This window comes from Esox lucius, chromosome 7, assembly GCF_011004845.1.
Source record: "Esox lucius isolate fEsoLuc1 chromosome 7, fEsoLuc1.pri, whole genome shotgun sequence".
Classification (NCBI taxonomy): Eukaryota; Metazoa; Chordata; class Actinopteri; order Esociformes; family Esocidae; genus Esox; species Esox lucius.
In genome coordinates this window covers 5714276-5730606 of record NC_047575.1, presented here as the reverse complement: position 1 = coordinate 5730606, position 16331 = coordinate 5714276, and the positions used below count along the sequence as shown (strand labels likewise).

General features: G+C 40.8%; 1 protein-coding gene across 3 annotated transcripts in view; it reads left to right on the top strand.

The window, feature by feature from the left end:
* The window catches only part of cblb (Cbl proto-oncogene B, E3 ubiquitin protein ligase), a 124141-nt gene that overhangs the window by 34770 nt on the left and 73040 nt on the right, over positions 1-16331 (top strand). For all 3 annotated transcript variants that reach the window (XM_010901758.5, XM_010901759.5, XM_010901757.5), the window contains exon 4: positions 5331-5477. In XM_010901758.5, the coding sequence (XP_010900060.2) occupies positions 5331-5477 (147 nt within the window). The remainder of the gene's footprint in view (positions 1-5330; positions 5478-16331) is intronic.

The window sequence follows — 16331 nt, the reverse complement described above, 5'->3', positions numbered from 1 at the left end:
GAAGGATACGGGAGGGTCCTCAAGTTCTGGCTTGTCGTTTGTGTTCGCCATATTTTTTTATGAGGCTGTGTTACATGTTCTAGGTTACTTCAGTTGCTAAGTTACGGCTCCAAGATCTGTCTCCGAGGGGAAACTCTGAGTTTAAAAGACACAAAATAGTAAGAAGTGTGGTTAAAGCTGGACTAAATTCATTCAGATCACAACGTGTTCCAAACTGAACGTCCTGTACCGAACAATTCAGTACAGATACGTGTATCGTTACACACCTAGTGCATAGAATGCGATTGAGATTCAGCCATAGGCAACTTCAGTTGCAAAGTTACAGCACCAAAATCCATTTCTGGGGGAGTTTCAAATTTTTGTTTCACAAACAAAAAAGTAGCGTGCATAGTTAAAATGAGTCTGTATTCATCCAGATCACAGCATGTACCGAACAAAACATCTTATACCAAACATTACGGTACGGATACATGTACCGTTACAACCCTAATAGCCTTCCTTCTACAAGATCCCATTTATCCTGTAGAAATCTCCCACTTTACAAACACCAAAGCACCCCCAGACTTTCACATTGCCTCAACCATGCTTGATAGATGGCATCAAGCACTCTTCCAGCATGATCTCATTTAGTATGAGCCTCTTGAGAGTTATTCTTTTTGATCTGAATGCCTTAAACTTAGACTCGTCTGTCCATAACTATGTTCCAGTGTTCCAGTTTGATGTATTGCTTTTTCTTTTCAGCTGTGCGTAAAAGACCAGCATCCCAGAGTCACTGTTGACATTGAGGCTGGTGTTTTGCAGTTACTGTTTATTAATGAAGCTGCCAGTTGTGGACCTGTGAGGTGTCTTTCTCAAACTGGACACTAATGTATTTGTCCTCTTGGTTAGTTGTGCATCGGGGCCTCCCACTCTTTTTATTCTGGTTAGAGTCAGTTTGCACTGTTCTGTGAAGGGAGTATTACATAGCATTGTATGAGAAACAATGTAAGGACAAAACATTTGCTTTTCTTTTAAAAACTAGGACATTTCTATGTGACCCCTAAACTTCTGAACTGTTGTGTATATAGGTGAATGTCTCATGCCAGCGTAAAACTTTGTGTTTACACTGTGGCTGTAAACACAAAGTGTTTTATTTTTGTGTTTTATTTAGTAAATCCTGATGAAATGTATGTGGGAACAAACATTCAACTTATTTTATGTTGGCTTCAGGTTTAGACTGTTGTTGGAGATAGCTTTTCTGTTTGTACTATATTTTTCTTTCATTCTTCAATCATAATGTCCTAGAAACCATGTGGTATTTCAATGCAGTGTTGCCACAGCAACGATCATTGTCAGAGATTGAGAATGATTGTCAGTTGCAGAATGTCACGTTTGGATGCTGACATTATTTTGTGAGCAGTAGGTGTTTGACAGTCAGAGAAAAACATTGTGTTCAAGCCACAACTATATTTTTAATGATGGAATAAATCTACTACACCCACAGAGGTAATATAAATTGCTCACACAATTTCTTATCTCAGTAAGATTTATTCACCACTGGGTATAACATCGGGTATGAAATTAAAACTATGAATATTAACATATGAATATGAAGCAAGTGGTATTGACTGTTCAAAACTTTTTGATGGATTTCAGGTCTGGAAACAGATTACCTTAAGGTTGATATTGTGGCTATTTTGGGATTTTGACCTGCATAAGAGCCCCAGGACCAACTGAAGAAAAAGATCCTCATGACATCAGATACATCACCATATTTGACTTATTATATGGCATTGTTTTGTTGGTCACATACAATTTAATTTTGGCACCAACCCCACCCCAGTTATACAAAACAGTATTAGCATATGGATTCGGACCAGTGCTATGGTCAGACGACTTAACCATAGAGTTCTTTGGCAATATGAGGTGCGAGTACAGTGGGGAGAACAAGTATTTGAAACACTTGCGATTTTGCTGGTTTGACTACTTACAAAGCATGTAAAGGTCTGTAATTTTTATCATAGGTACACTTCAACTATGCGAGCCGGAATCTAAAAAACCTCCTGCTACCTATGATAAAAATAACAAACTTCTACATGCTTTGTAAGTGGGAAAATCTGCAAAATCGGCAGTGTATCAAATACTTGTTCTCCCCGCTGTATATTCTTTCTAATATGTTCTTAAATGTGGCAGTACACTTCATTACTTTTTTCCCTGTCTCGTCTTTCCTCCTCCCCCTCCCTTACACAGCCAGTTATCAGCAACTTGCAGCCCTTCTGAGCTTTTTGTCCTACTCACACACACCTTGGGCAAAGTCACCCTGTCCAATTGAATGCTATTAGAATGTTGATTTTTTTCGTCACAGTGTTTCTGTGTTTACCTCTCACTAATCCCTCACTGGGAAGATGGTCAGGTTCTGCTGATGTACATGTTAAGGGGTACTTTAATGCCCGCCTTCTCTATCTAGTAGAACATTGTAACTTTCCTCCCTACGTTCTTTAGTTTTCAGTCAGCGGTTCCCACGAAAGTGCTGCTAGAGTGACAAGTAGGACACCGTAAATATTATTGTGTTTTGCCATTTTGTTGATTTTCAACTCTAACTTGAGCTTTTTTAGTACTTCTTCTCAATTCCTATACTAGCCCAAGTGTTATTTTTCAGTTTCATATCTGCTCTGCGGACGTCTGTGGCAAAGGCACATGGTGTGAGACGCCGTCATCCATTACGGTGCCCTGTTTTGGATGATGGTGTGTCATTTCCCCTACTCTTCTGGCATGCTATTCATGCCAGGCATAAGATTGTAAATATCCACCATGACTTGCCTAAACTGGAACGAGGCACATTAACTTCTGAAAGATGTTCAACATTTCACTGTCACTGATCTTACCACACAACAAAGGTGTGTGAAGAGTGGTAATGTTGAATATGTGGTGGTTGATTCCTCACAAAGCACTAACAAAAAAAAATTGTTAGTTATTTGAAGGAGGAGGAGTTGGCATATATTTGACATTAGTATCTAAAAGTACACTGCTCAAAATAATTAAGGGAAATGCTAAAGTAAAACACTGGGTCTCAATGAAGGAAATATATTAAAGCTCAAAATCTTTACTTTGTAATTAATTGGCAACAAAATGACATAACGGTCAATGGAAACCAAAATCACCAACCAATTAAGGTCTGGATTCAAACTCACACCGAAAATCAAAGTAAACAATTGAAATCACAGGGACAAGGACACTAGCAAAATGCAAAACTAGAGAAGAATCAGTAAGGAAGTATAAGGAGAGAGTTAACTGTCTGTGGCCACCACCTGCAAAATCATTCTGTTTTGCGGGGTTGTCTTGCTGTTGCCTCTCCATTGCACCTGCTGTCACTTTCATTTGCACTAAAACAAGTGAAATTGATTCACAATCGCTTATGCTTCCTAACTGGACAAATTGATATCCTTGAAGTTCAATTGACTTGGTGTTATACTGTGATGATTATGTGTTCCCTTAATTTGTTTGAGCAGTGTATGTTATCTTTAACTCCAGTCATCCTGTTACCGACAGCAGAGCAGAATTGAGTTCAATACAATATAGGTCAGTACTATAAAGTACATTGTATTATACACTCTTAAAATCATTAGTTAAGCTAACTCAACTCACTTCATTTTTGAATGGAAAACCGTTGCTATAAATTGCTTGAGTTACTCAGCTCAAAATATTGTAGTGATGATACATCAAATTTAAAGTGATGTTGCCTCCCTTATAACATTAAGCTATAATACTTATATCTTTTGTGTTTTATGAACTAATTCAATTTGTTGTGAACATAGAAATATAGCATCATGTCCACTTGATCAGCCCTCATTAGTTATTTGTTCTCTGTAAGTATTACAATATTTTTTTATGTATATAAAAATCTGTCACTTATACCCAGCGTAGGGGGCATAGTGCTCATTCCTCTGGCAGCAGTAGCTGGTGACAGAGCTGTAGCGTCACAGAATGCTGCTGTAATCTCTGTGCTGTACGTTACATTCTCAGTGGAAGTATTGGTGTGTCTTATTATAAATCATCAATTTGCCAAATGGTTTTGATATCCCTTCATATTGGTCAATTCAAAGTGTCAAATTTATTTTTTAAAGCCCTTTTAACATCAGCAGTCAAAAAGGTGCTTGTGCAGATACCCAACGAAAACCACGAAGAGCAAGAAATAACAAGAGTTTGATGCACAGTGGCTAGTAATAGCTCACAATTACATTTAATAGGATTTCTAACAGCTTATTGCTATTTTAGAAATATATTTTTACTTAATAAAATACATTAAGCCTGGTGTATCAAAAATACAATTTCCTGAAATGTTCTAACAGTCACATGGCACATTTAGTTATTCACTACTTAATAGTTTTGAATTAATACACAAATAAATTGATTGAATTTTAGTCATATCTGATTACTAATCTATTCTATGGTACTGACCAATATTTTAATTTGTTTGGTACTAGCAATCAAAATTATGGGTTCAAGCATACCCTTACCACACATTTGGACATAACTCAAAATATGAGCCACAATCTAACAGCGTCAATGGGATTTGACAGAGGAGACATCTCGTCATACATCAATAGTCAGTTAAAGGGAATACAGCGTTTCACAGTCCTGTTTCAGCTTGTCCCACTCGGAAAACTGTTGCAAAACATATATGTACATATATGTAGAGGATTTCTTAACATATATTTACATATGTACCCTGAATATGTTAATTAAATATATAACTTGAAATATATAACAAATATCATAATACAATGCATGTCATATATTTTAACGTTGAATATCATGTGTTAAAATAATTATGCAGTACATTATGAATATGCAGTACATTAAGTATTCTCATCAACACAACATGGAATTAACCTTCAAGACATATTTGATATATGTTAAACATTTGAAAATGGCCAAAATCTAAAATGTAAATATATGTATGACATATATGGCAATGCATTAGTAATACATATAATGCATATTAGTATATGTTTAAATATGTGTCACATATAAAAAATATGTTTTCGAAAGATATGTCAATATATTATACTTCTGTGTGGGGTATTTTCAGAGAGGTTATGAAGAAACAAAGCACTTTCTGGTATTTTCTTTTTTTGTAATATGTATTCAGTGCCATTGAAGTGTTGCTACCTAGTAGACAACCACGAAAGTTTGGGTAATTAGCATTTAATCATGATTGTACCATATGTGTGACTGACCAGGGTTCAACCTTGGCCTCCTGTTCACCACAGCCTGCCAGATTTTCAAATGAAAAAACATGTTATTATGTTACTGAGTTTACTGATCTCTCGTTCTGTCTCTACTAACAGACGGAACCTGACCAAGCTTTCGCTCATCTTTAGCCACATGCTAGCCGAGATCAAGGCCATCTTTCCTGGGGGCCAGTTCCAGGGAGACACGTTTCGCATTACCAAAGCAGATGCGGCGGAGTTCTGGAGGAGATACTTTGGAGAAAAGTTAGTTTCTTCCTTATTTTCTTTACCTGTGGCACCAATTTGAGCATTGTTTGTACTGTTCATTTGGATGGTTATTTGCTCCCTGTGCTTCAAAACCAATTGGTGTGTCTTCTCCAGTTAGTATGTGGAAATAATTGGATTTGCCTTTGATTGTCATGCTAATATCAATGTCTGACATGTCACTTCTTTCATGTTATTATCTCCATAGAAAACCAGGGGCCAATTTTCACAAAACATCTTAAGGCTAAAAGTAGCTCCAAACTTGCTTGATTAGGAGCAACTCTTAAAAAATAATTGGTGTGTTTGTCCTAACTTTAGGACTCCTACATTTTTGGTCTAAGTGTATTTCACAAAGAATTTTAGTGCTAAAACCAGCTCCTAAATCTGGGAAAAGTTTGCAGTAATCAAGAGGACATCATCTATAGCAGCAGGGTCAACCTTTCTCTTAGTAAAAGTTGGTCTTAGCTGCTTTGTGGATTGGTTTTAAAAGGAAACATGTGCTGTTTAGAAGACCTCTTAGTGGTAAGATAAAAAATGTTGTGCCCCCCGAAGTGAAAGGTCACTGTCTCTTGCACCTTTGAAAGAGAGGTCACGCTTCTTCTGAAACAGGTGCTCTATTTGGGTTGTCTTTGGCCTAAGTCTTCTCATTCACTTAGCACAGGTGTTCCCATCAACAGCACACATTTACAAACGTGGTTTTCAGAGGAGCCTGTTTTAATTCTGGTGATAATGGCCCTCATTTATCATTCTTGCGTAGAAACGGGCGTATATGTTGGCGTAAGATTTTGCTTACACTCCTCTCATCGCCTGATTTATGAAACTGTGCGTACCTTTAAAATCCAGGTGTACGCAATACCTTCCCTTGATAAATGCCGCGGATGAAAACGATCGTCATTAGAATAACACGCCCCTATATATTCAAGTCTCCGCTTCCCCCAGGCCCTCATTTTACGCCATGGACACACGGAAGACGGCAAAAAAGAGAAACTTCTCTGACGTGGAGATTGAGACGATCACCAGGGAGGTAGAAAGAAATAAAATTGTTTCATTTGGCAGTTTAAAAAGCGGAATAAAAGATGATGATGTGATGTGGAGTACCATTCATTCACATTAATAACTGCATGACAATTTGTAATATTCGTCTTATTATTTCATGTAATTCATATTTATCAATGACGTTTATTGTTATTTAGAAGAAGAATGTCGTTATTATTATTATTTCTATTATTGTCTAAAAGAAGAAGAATGTCATTTTTATTATTTTGTCAGTCTGAATTATATTTTGGTAATTCAAAGCCTTTTATTACTGAACCCAGTCCATGCGCAACTGCCGGGCCTAACCCTGAAACGTCATGTAAAGCGCACAGGCTCGCATCTGAAGGAATACATACAAGTCAAATGCTTTGGTAAAGTCACACAAATGAAACCTTGAAGTCCATGTTGCACAAAAATAAACACTGAAGTTTGTAATTATGTTATTTTTTTTTTTTTACAGTAGGTCATAATATATCACATCTTTTAGTTTGTCAGTGCGTTAGGATTTTCTTTTCTGCGCTGTTAAGGTTTCATTTCTCTCCGCCATGTCCATGTGCAGTATTTTGTTGTCATCCATCCACCAAAGATCACTCCAAATATAACTATTAATACTGTTTTATTTTCAGTTTACATCTCTGCACTGGCATAACATCAGTGCACGAGGGAACTGCAGCAGGGGCTGAGTATACGGCTACACATTTTTTACTTGAGACAGGTCAAAATAAAAGTCCCGTCTCTTCACACATGCGCACAATTAACTCTTGCACAATTTTGGGTATACAACAGTCAGTATCATAATTAAACAACATAATATAACATAAATAATGAGAACATATAACTCAACATGCGCATTTCCGCACTAACTCAAAACGTGCGTACACCACCTCCTGAGCTGGCGTAGGATTTGAGAGTGCCGTACGCCAACGTCCATATTGATAAATCTCAAAGTCACCGTGGTTGTGGGTGTACGCCAGGTGTACGCTGGAAATTTGGTGTACGCACTTTTGATAAATGAGGGCCAATGTGTCTAGTAGTGGAAAAAGGAGCCAAGCAGATGGCTTAATATGTTTGTGTTTTGGCTGTTGTAGGACGTTTGGCTTCTTTAGGGTAACTTGAACTGAATCTACACACAGTACCCCATAATAACAAAGTGTCAGTTAAATGAAAAGGAAAAAACTAAAATATATCATGTACATAAGTATTCAGACCCTTTGCCATGACACTACAAAGAGAGCTCAGATGTATCCTGTGATAATCTTTGAGATGTTTCTAGAACTTGATTGTATTCCAGCTGGTGCAGATTCAATTGAATGGACATGATTTAGGAGGCCGACCTGTCTATATAAGGACCCACACTTCACATTGCATGTTAGGGCAGAAATCAAGCAATGAAGTTCATGGAACTATCTGTGGAACCACGAGAATTGGGTCAAGGCATTGATCTTGGGAAGGTAATAAAAAGTGTGCAAAAGCATAGAAAGTTCCCGAGAACACAATGGTCTCCATCCTTGTAAAAAGATTGAAATCACCAAGACTGTTCCTAGAGCTGGTCGTCCTACCAAACTAAGTAACCAGGCAGGAAGGGCCTTAGTAATGAAGGTCACAAAGAAACCAATGGTCACAGAGGGACTAGATGGAAGCCGCTCTTGAGAAAAAGGCATATGACAAGCCGCGTAAAGGATTCAAACTATTAGCCCTTAGTGCCAAGTTCTACGTCTGGTGAAAACAAGGGACCTCTCATCAATTGACTAATAGTGGTGGGAGCATCTTGCTAAAGGGTTGCTTCTCCTCAAGAGGGACTGGGAGACTTGTCAGGATTGAAGGAATAATTAATGGAGACAAATACATTGAGGTCCTCAAACCTGTTCCAGAGCATAAAGGACCTCAGGCTGGAGGAGGAGATTGGGCTTACTGCACGAAACAAAGCACACAGCCAACACCAGAGTAGCCGCAGGACAGGTCTGTGAATGTCCTTGTGTGAGTCAGCCAAGGCCTGGACCTGAACCCTATTGAAAATCTCTGGGGAGACATGAAGATCACAGTTCACTGACACTGCCCATCCAAGGATCTACAAGGAAGCTTGGAATACATGATGTGTACATAAAATGTTTAATATTTTCAATGAATTGGCACAAAGTAATTATTTTGTCATTATGGGTGTTTTGTGCTTAGATTTATGGCAAAAAAGGTATTAATCTATTATAAATGAAGTTTCTAACACAACAATATGTGGAGAAAGTAAAGGTGTCTGAATGCTTATATCAGTATATTTTGCTTCAACCTCAGTTGAATTGATTGTGCATCAGTTTAACAGGAAACAATTTTTTTTCACTCTTTCTCACAGCTTTAAATGATTACATCTCTTATAGAAATGTTGTGTATTTCAATCAAAATTTGATTTGTGTTCTCACATTGCTTTTTGGCCCGTGTTTATCAGCGTTTGGGTTTATTAGCATTTGAGTCAATTACATTTCAAGTCAAGTTAACCTCCATTCGAAAGAAAAAAGAAAGAAAAATAAAAGTAGAGAACCACAATAGCTTCCTAAAATCTTTGACTTGCAATTCTGTCTGCCATTTAAATTGAATGAACGTACAAAAGGATGACCATGACAGCATGCCCTCCTTGCTATACAGTTCATCTGTAGGCTAGCCTCCAATCACTAGTAGTTTACTTCTAATTGCTCGCTGAGTGGTATGCTCTGTCCAACGAAAGGCTGTTCAAATGTCTGACAGCTTTAGGAACCATTGAATTTGTTGTTGATACGTTTTATTTCTTGTGCTGAATTCAAGATCCTCCTTGGTTTTTTGAATTTCTAGGTCCTATTAAGTGCTTTAATCCAGTGAAAGTGGATATGCTTAATTCATACTGTATAAAGCAGCTGCTGCATTTTTTAGTGCATATCTGAGGCAACATTCTGCCAAAGGAGACTTAGTGGTAGGTCAATGTAATGAAAGTGATGTTGTGCTAATTGGAAGTTTTTTGAAACTTAAAAGGCATTCTAAAGCAAAATCTAAAAGTGATAGTGTATCCTTTATGCCGGGCCGCGTAAGACTGACTACCCCTTGTTAAATAGCGTAGTGGTTAGAGAAGCGGACTTGGACTATAGGTCCCGAGTTCGTATCTCCTCACAGGCGAAGCGAAGTATGCATTATGAATGATTCCATATAGACTAAAACTTTGCTGGCTAAAACCGTTAGTATCTACATTATAGTAAGCCTGAAATAAAACACTTTACGGTTATACTACGACTGTTTCTGGTGGATGCGAAGTACGCATCTGTGCATGCGCCGGTCAGGATAGACAAACACATTTGCTGGCTTAACATACAGTAGTTACGTTATAGTAAGCCTTAACTGAAACTGTATACGGTTATATTGCGACTGTTTCATCTTCAGTCTTGCTAGCAATTGCTCAATTCTTATGATTATTCCTAGGAAGTTAGTAGATACTAGTAAGCCTATTACTGGCTAATAAGCGGTTAAAACGGCCAGTGGCAAAAGTAATGCAGTTCATAGACGCTATGGTGGAGGTAAACTTAATAAGAAACGATAGTCAGTTTAACACAATCCTCAATGGTGTCTAGAGAGTGATGAAACGTGTAATGCTGTGGCATAGTGGTTAAATACATGTGCCTCTTATGTGGAAGACCCTAGTTCAAATCTATTGAGAGCAGCGATATTTATTAATTATTTCTGGTAGATTCCACGATTGTCGTCTTTTCACTTGATGAAAAAGTTAGTTATCGTCGCCTTTATTGATAGTGAGTGTATAAATGTCATTCACGAATGAAAGAAAAAGTGTTGTTTTGCCATGAAAGAAATAAAATACGTTCTTATGCCATGAAATGAAATAGCTTTGGCAGACTCGCTAGCAATTGCTCAATTCTCATGACTACTCCAGTAAGTTAGTAGATACCGGTAAATATTATTACTAATACGCTGTTAAAATGGCCAGTGGCAAACAGCATACACAGACGCTATTTGTGGTGGAGGTAAACTTAGTCAGTTTAACTGTATGTGGGCGACCCAGGTATGTGGGCGACCCAATCTCGAGGTGGCAACACTTTATATTGCGGTCCGGCTGAACTAGGCTGTGTTCTTGCTCTTACTGATTTGGCATTTGTTTTTAGTGTCAGTGTTGGCTTTTCTGTGTCTTTGCAATCCAGACAGGGCAAAGGGGAAGCCTGATATTGAATCAGACCTGATTATCTATATTGCTTAAAGGAGTTATTATCCACCATCAATTGCTATTGTATGTCATGTCTCTTTTCAAACAATTATTTACACTTAGGGCTGTCGGAATTATTACATAATTGCCTGATTGCGATTATTTCCAAAATCACTTTTCCAATCTGAATAATGTGTTTTTAGACCAATGTTAGAAAGGTCTCAACAATTATCATGTGGATTATGTCTGTTTCCATCAGCAGAAGTGTTTAACAGCTCTGCGGAAAGTTAGAGATGCAGATCATTTACTGAAATATTTACTTTAATATGTTTAAACCTAGTTTAAAATTGTTTTGCACTAATGCACCATTATGTAATTTCGCAACATTATTATTTAATAGACAAATGCATTTCAGTCGCTTATATGTTGCATCAACTCTGATCGACAAAATCATTTTTGCTAATAAGGTTTTTTGTAATTTCCAGCTGTATTTCCTAATTAAATACTGCGTAACATTTTGTGAATGGAAATGTATGTTGTATTATTGCATATTAAACTTTGAATAAGATCGTTAACAAGATTGATTTAGTAGTAGTTCCAAAGCTGAACACCACTGCACTGCTCTGGGTGCATTTTGGTTTATAAGCACAATCATTTGGAGGAGGCAAATTGCTGGATTTGCTCCAGAAAGGTGGTGCTCAAAAGCGCAAACACCACAAATCTTAAGAATCATCTCCGGATCCGCCAAGAGTATTTTTTAGGGCTTTCAAAGTTAACATGTTAATATGTGTGATTAATTAAAAATACTTAACGCCTTCAATTTATTTATTTATTTGCCGCAAACGTATTTTAAATTTTTTAGCCTCAGCGTCATCCAGTAACAGTTTAGCGGGTGCTGACAGGGTTGCACCGCTAAATTTTTTTGGCGGTTGGCTTGACCTGAGCGCTTCACAGGCATATTTTTCAATATATCATTGGGGACTTGGCATTCATGTCATGAATCGTGTTTACTCTGCACTAGTTTGACAACAACATCCTAAAAATGTTAGTAGGCTACACATCCATCATTTTAATACAATGGATGTGAGGAAATGGGAATATCCCTTCTTGCATTCTGCACCCGAGTCTCACTCCAAAAACCTATCAAACGAGAATTCTAGCCATGGCTCTCCTAGCTCTGTTGCATGAATCCACCTGCTAACGCTTTGCTTGTAGCATGGTAAGTTGTCATTATTTAGCTAAGTAGGAATGTTTCCACCAATGCATATTCTCGTAGTGGAATTAACAAACAACTGTGCTTTGCAATTATTACAAATGTCCCCTGCTTTAATGTTTGTATATAACATCTCTAGCCACCATTACTACCTTATGCCATTGCCTTTTCAAGTAGTCAAACCTTATGCATTTGGTTGAATTTGGGAATTATTTAATAGAGATAAAAGTATTTGGTTGTGGCTAACCATATTTCAGGAAATCAAATGTTTACAGGCGTCTTTACTAGAATGCAATGCTTTTTAAAGAGAAAGGGTGTTTATTAAGTGCAAAATTTGAACACATTTTAAATGTGCAATTAATCGCAATTAACTACAGAAGATGGTGCGTGAGGTTGAGAGGTTCCGATTAGAGGTAATCGGGATCACCTCTACACACGGCTTGGGCTCTGGAACCACACTCCTTGAGAGAGGATGGACTCTTCACCACTCTGGAGTTGCCCATGGTGAGAGGCGGCGGGCTGGTGTGGGTTTGCTCATAGCTCCCCAGCTCTGCCGCCATGTGTTGGAGTTTACCCCGGTGAACGAGAGGGTCGTTTCCCTGCGCCTACGGGTCGGGGATAGGTCTCTCACTGTTGTTTGTGCCTACGGGCCGAATGGCAGTGCAGAGTACCCGACCTTCTTGGAGTCTCTGGGAGGGGTGCTGGAAAGTGCTCCGACTGGGGACTCTATTGTTCTATTGGGGGACTTCAACGCCCACGTGGGCAACGACAGTGACACCTGGAGGGGCGTGATTGGGAGGAACGGCCCCCCGGATCTGAACCCGAGTGGTGTTCACTTATTGGACTTCTGTGCTAGTCACAGTTTGTCCATAACGAACACCATGTTCAAGCATAAGGGTGTCCATCAGTGCACGTGGCACCAGGACACCCTAGGCCGCAGGTCGATGATCGACTTTGTTGTCGTTTCATCTGACCTGCGGCCGTATGTCTTGGACACTCGGGTGAAGAGAGGGGCGGAGCTGTCAACTGATCACCACCTGGTGGTGAGTTGGATCCGATGGCGGGGGAGGAAGCTGGACAGACTCGGCAGGCCCAAGCGTACTGTAAGGGTCTGCTGGGAACGTCTGGCTGAGTCTCCTGTCAGAGAGATCTTTAACTCCCACCTCCGGCAGAGTTTCGACTGGATCCCGAGGGAGGTTGGAGATATTGAGTCCGAGTGGACCATGTTCTCCACCGCCATTGTTGAAGCGGCCGCTCGGAGCTGTGGCCGTAAGGTCTCCGGTGCCTGTCGAGGCGGCAATCCCCGAACCCGGTGGTGGACACCGGAAGTAAGGGATGCCGTCAAGCTGAAGAAGGAGTCCTATCAGGCCTGGTTGGCTTGTGAGACTCATGAGGCAGCTGACGGGTACCGACAGGCCAAGCGGGCTGCAGCCCGGGTGGTTGTGGAGGCAAAAACTCGGGCCTGGGAGGAGTTCGGTGAGGCCATGGAGAATGACTATCGGCTGGCCTCGAAGAGATTCTGGCAAACCATCCGGCGCCTCAGGAGAGGGAAACAGTGCCCTACCAACGCTGTTTACAGTAGAGGTGGGCAGCTGTTGACCTCAACTGAGGATGTCGTCGGGCGGTGGAAGGAGTACTTCGAGGATCTCCTCAATCCCGCTGACACGTCTTCCATTGAGGAAGCAGAGGATGAGGGCTCAGAGGTGGACTCGTCCATCACCCGGGCTGAAGTCACAGAGGTGGTCAAGAAACTCCTCGGTGGCAAGGCACCGGGGGTGGATGAGATCCGCCCTGAGTACCTCAAGTCTCTGGATGTTGTGGGGCTGTCTTGGTTGACACGCCTGTGCAACATCGCGTGGCGGTCGGGGACAGTGCCTCTGGGATGGCAGACCGGGGTGGTGGTCCCTCTTTTTAAGAAGGGGAACCGGAGGGTGTGTTCCAACTATAGGGGGATCACACTTCTCAGCCTCCCCGGGAAAGTCTATGCCAGGGTTCTGGAGAGGAGAATACGGCCGATAGTAGAACCTCGGATTCAGGAGGAACAGTGTGGTTTTCGTCCGGGACGTGGAACACTGGACCAGCTCTATACCCTCTACGGGGTGTTGGAGGGTTCATGGGAGTTTGCCCAACCAATCCACATGTGTTTTGTGGATTTGGAGAAGGCATTCGACTGTGTCCCTCGCGGCATCTTATGGAGGGTGCTTGGGGAATATGGGGTCCTGGGTCCTTTGCTAAGGGCTGTCAGGTCCCTGTACAACCGAAGCAGGAGCTTGGTCCGCATTGCCGGCAGTAAGTCAGACTTGTTCCCAGTGCATGTTGGACTCTGGCAGGGCTGCCCTTTGTCACCGGTTCTGTTCGTAATTTTTATGGACAGAATTTCTAGGCGCAGCCAGGGGCCGGAGGGTGTCAGGTTTGGGGACCACACAATTTCGTCTCTGCTCTTTGCAGATGATGTTGTCGTGTTGGCCCCTTCTAACCAGGACCTTCAGCATGCACTGGGACGGTTTGCAGCCGAGTGTGAAGCAGTGGGGATGAAAATCAGTACCTCCAAATCCGAAGCCATGGTCCTCAGTCGGAAAAGGGTGGCTTGCCCACTTCAGGTTGGTGGAGAGTGCCTGCCTCAAGTGGAGGAGTTTAAGTATCTAGGGGTCTTGTTCACGAGTGAGGGAAGGATGGAACGGGAGATTGACAGACGGATCGGTGCAGCTTCTGCAGTAATGCAGTCGATGTATCGGTCTGTCGTGGTGAAGAAAGAGTTGAGCCGCAAGGCGAAGCTCTCGATTTACCAGTCAATCTACGTTCCTACTCTCACCTATGGTCATGAGCTTTGGGTCATGACCGAAAGGACAAGATCCCGGATACAGGCGGCCGAAATGAGCTTTCTCCGCAGGGTGGCCGGGCGATCCCTTAGAGATAGGGTGAGAAGCTCGGTCACCCGGGAGGAGCTCAGAGTAGAGCCGCTGCTCCTCCACATCGAGAGGGGTCAGCTGAGGTGGCTTGGGCATCTTTTTCGGATGCCTCCGGAACGCCTTCCTGGGAAGGTGTTCCGGTCCCGTCCCACTGGGAAGAGACCCCGGGGAAGACCTAGGACACGCTGGAGGGACTATGTCTCCCGGCTGGCCTGGGAACGCCTCGGTGTCCCCCCGGAAGAGCTAGAGGAAGGGTCTGGGGAGAGGGAAGTCTGGGCATCCCTGCTTAGACTGCTGCCCCCGCGACCCGGCCCCGGATAAGCGGAAGAAGATGGATGGATGGAACTACAGAAGATTATGCGATTAATCGTAATTATTTTAATCGTTTGACAGCACTAGTTTTATAATTATTTACATAATTATTTGTGTGACAATTTATAATCAACTAGAATGTCATAATTGTGGCAGCCCTATTTACACTCCAGATTGCCAAATCATCCAGTTTATGGTATGAGCATAGTAGAACACTATATCGTCATGACAAAATATAGTCTAACAATATACTTTCTTTATCCAACAGAAATATGTATATAATTGAAATCTCTGGTTTTGGGTGGATTACTCCTTTAAGGCAGGTCAGCAGTCCCCAACTCATACCCACTGACAAAACTGACAAAATTGATATTATTATTGTTAATTATTATTACAAGGCTTCGTTTCCTGCAGTAGTTAAAGGAAGCACGTTTGTCAGGGATACCCAGAGAGAATTGCGGAAAGACTTCATCAAAATTCCTCAATTCAATTTGTTCTCCAGTTTATTTGATTTGCTTTTGTTTTGCCAACAGGTCGTTTTCAATAAAACATCACGTTAAGTGACAGAATGTTGCTTGTGTGTTGCATTCAAGGAGTTGTTAAATATGTTTTAACTATTTGTTTGTAATTATCATAGTTTGAGGAGCACAATAACAACTCTTAAGCTTCCAGTTGTTCATGTAGATCTTTTGAACACATTTAGCTCCATCAATACATTTTTGCAGCATAAATGTTTCTGTACACATCACTATGTGTTAGTGTGTGTTAGTGTGTGTTAGTGTGTGTTAGTGTGTGTTAGTGTGTGTTAGGTTGGGTTAGTGTGTGTTTGTGTGTTTGTGTGTGTGTGTTTCAGTAAACATCAGTTGATCATGATTTCAGATCAGTGAAGTATAGCTTACTCGTCATAAAGCAAATTACTGAACTTGTCTTTTAGGGTGCTTGTTATCAGATATTCTGCTTCGGAAGGAACTTGACTCACTGCTAGTTCTGGTAAAATAATGTGTTACTATTATCATCACAACTACAAGTCAGAACATCAGCTATTGTGAATTTGTTATAGTTAGAGAATGTCAATATCTGCAAAGATCTTTGTATATGTCTTGACTGCTCACTCTCATTCACTACTCATATCACCCACCTTCAGTCTAAAGTTAAATCAGAATTGCTTTGTAGGTCCACAGCAAGGTGTGTACCCTGTAGTTCCCATGCTGCTGTGT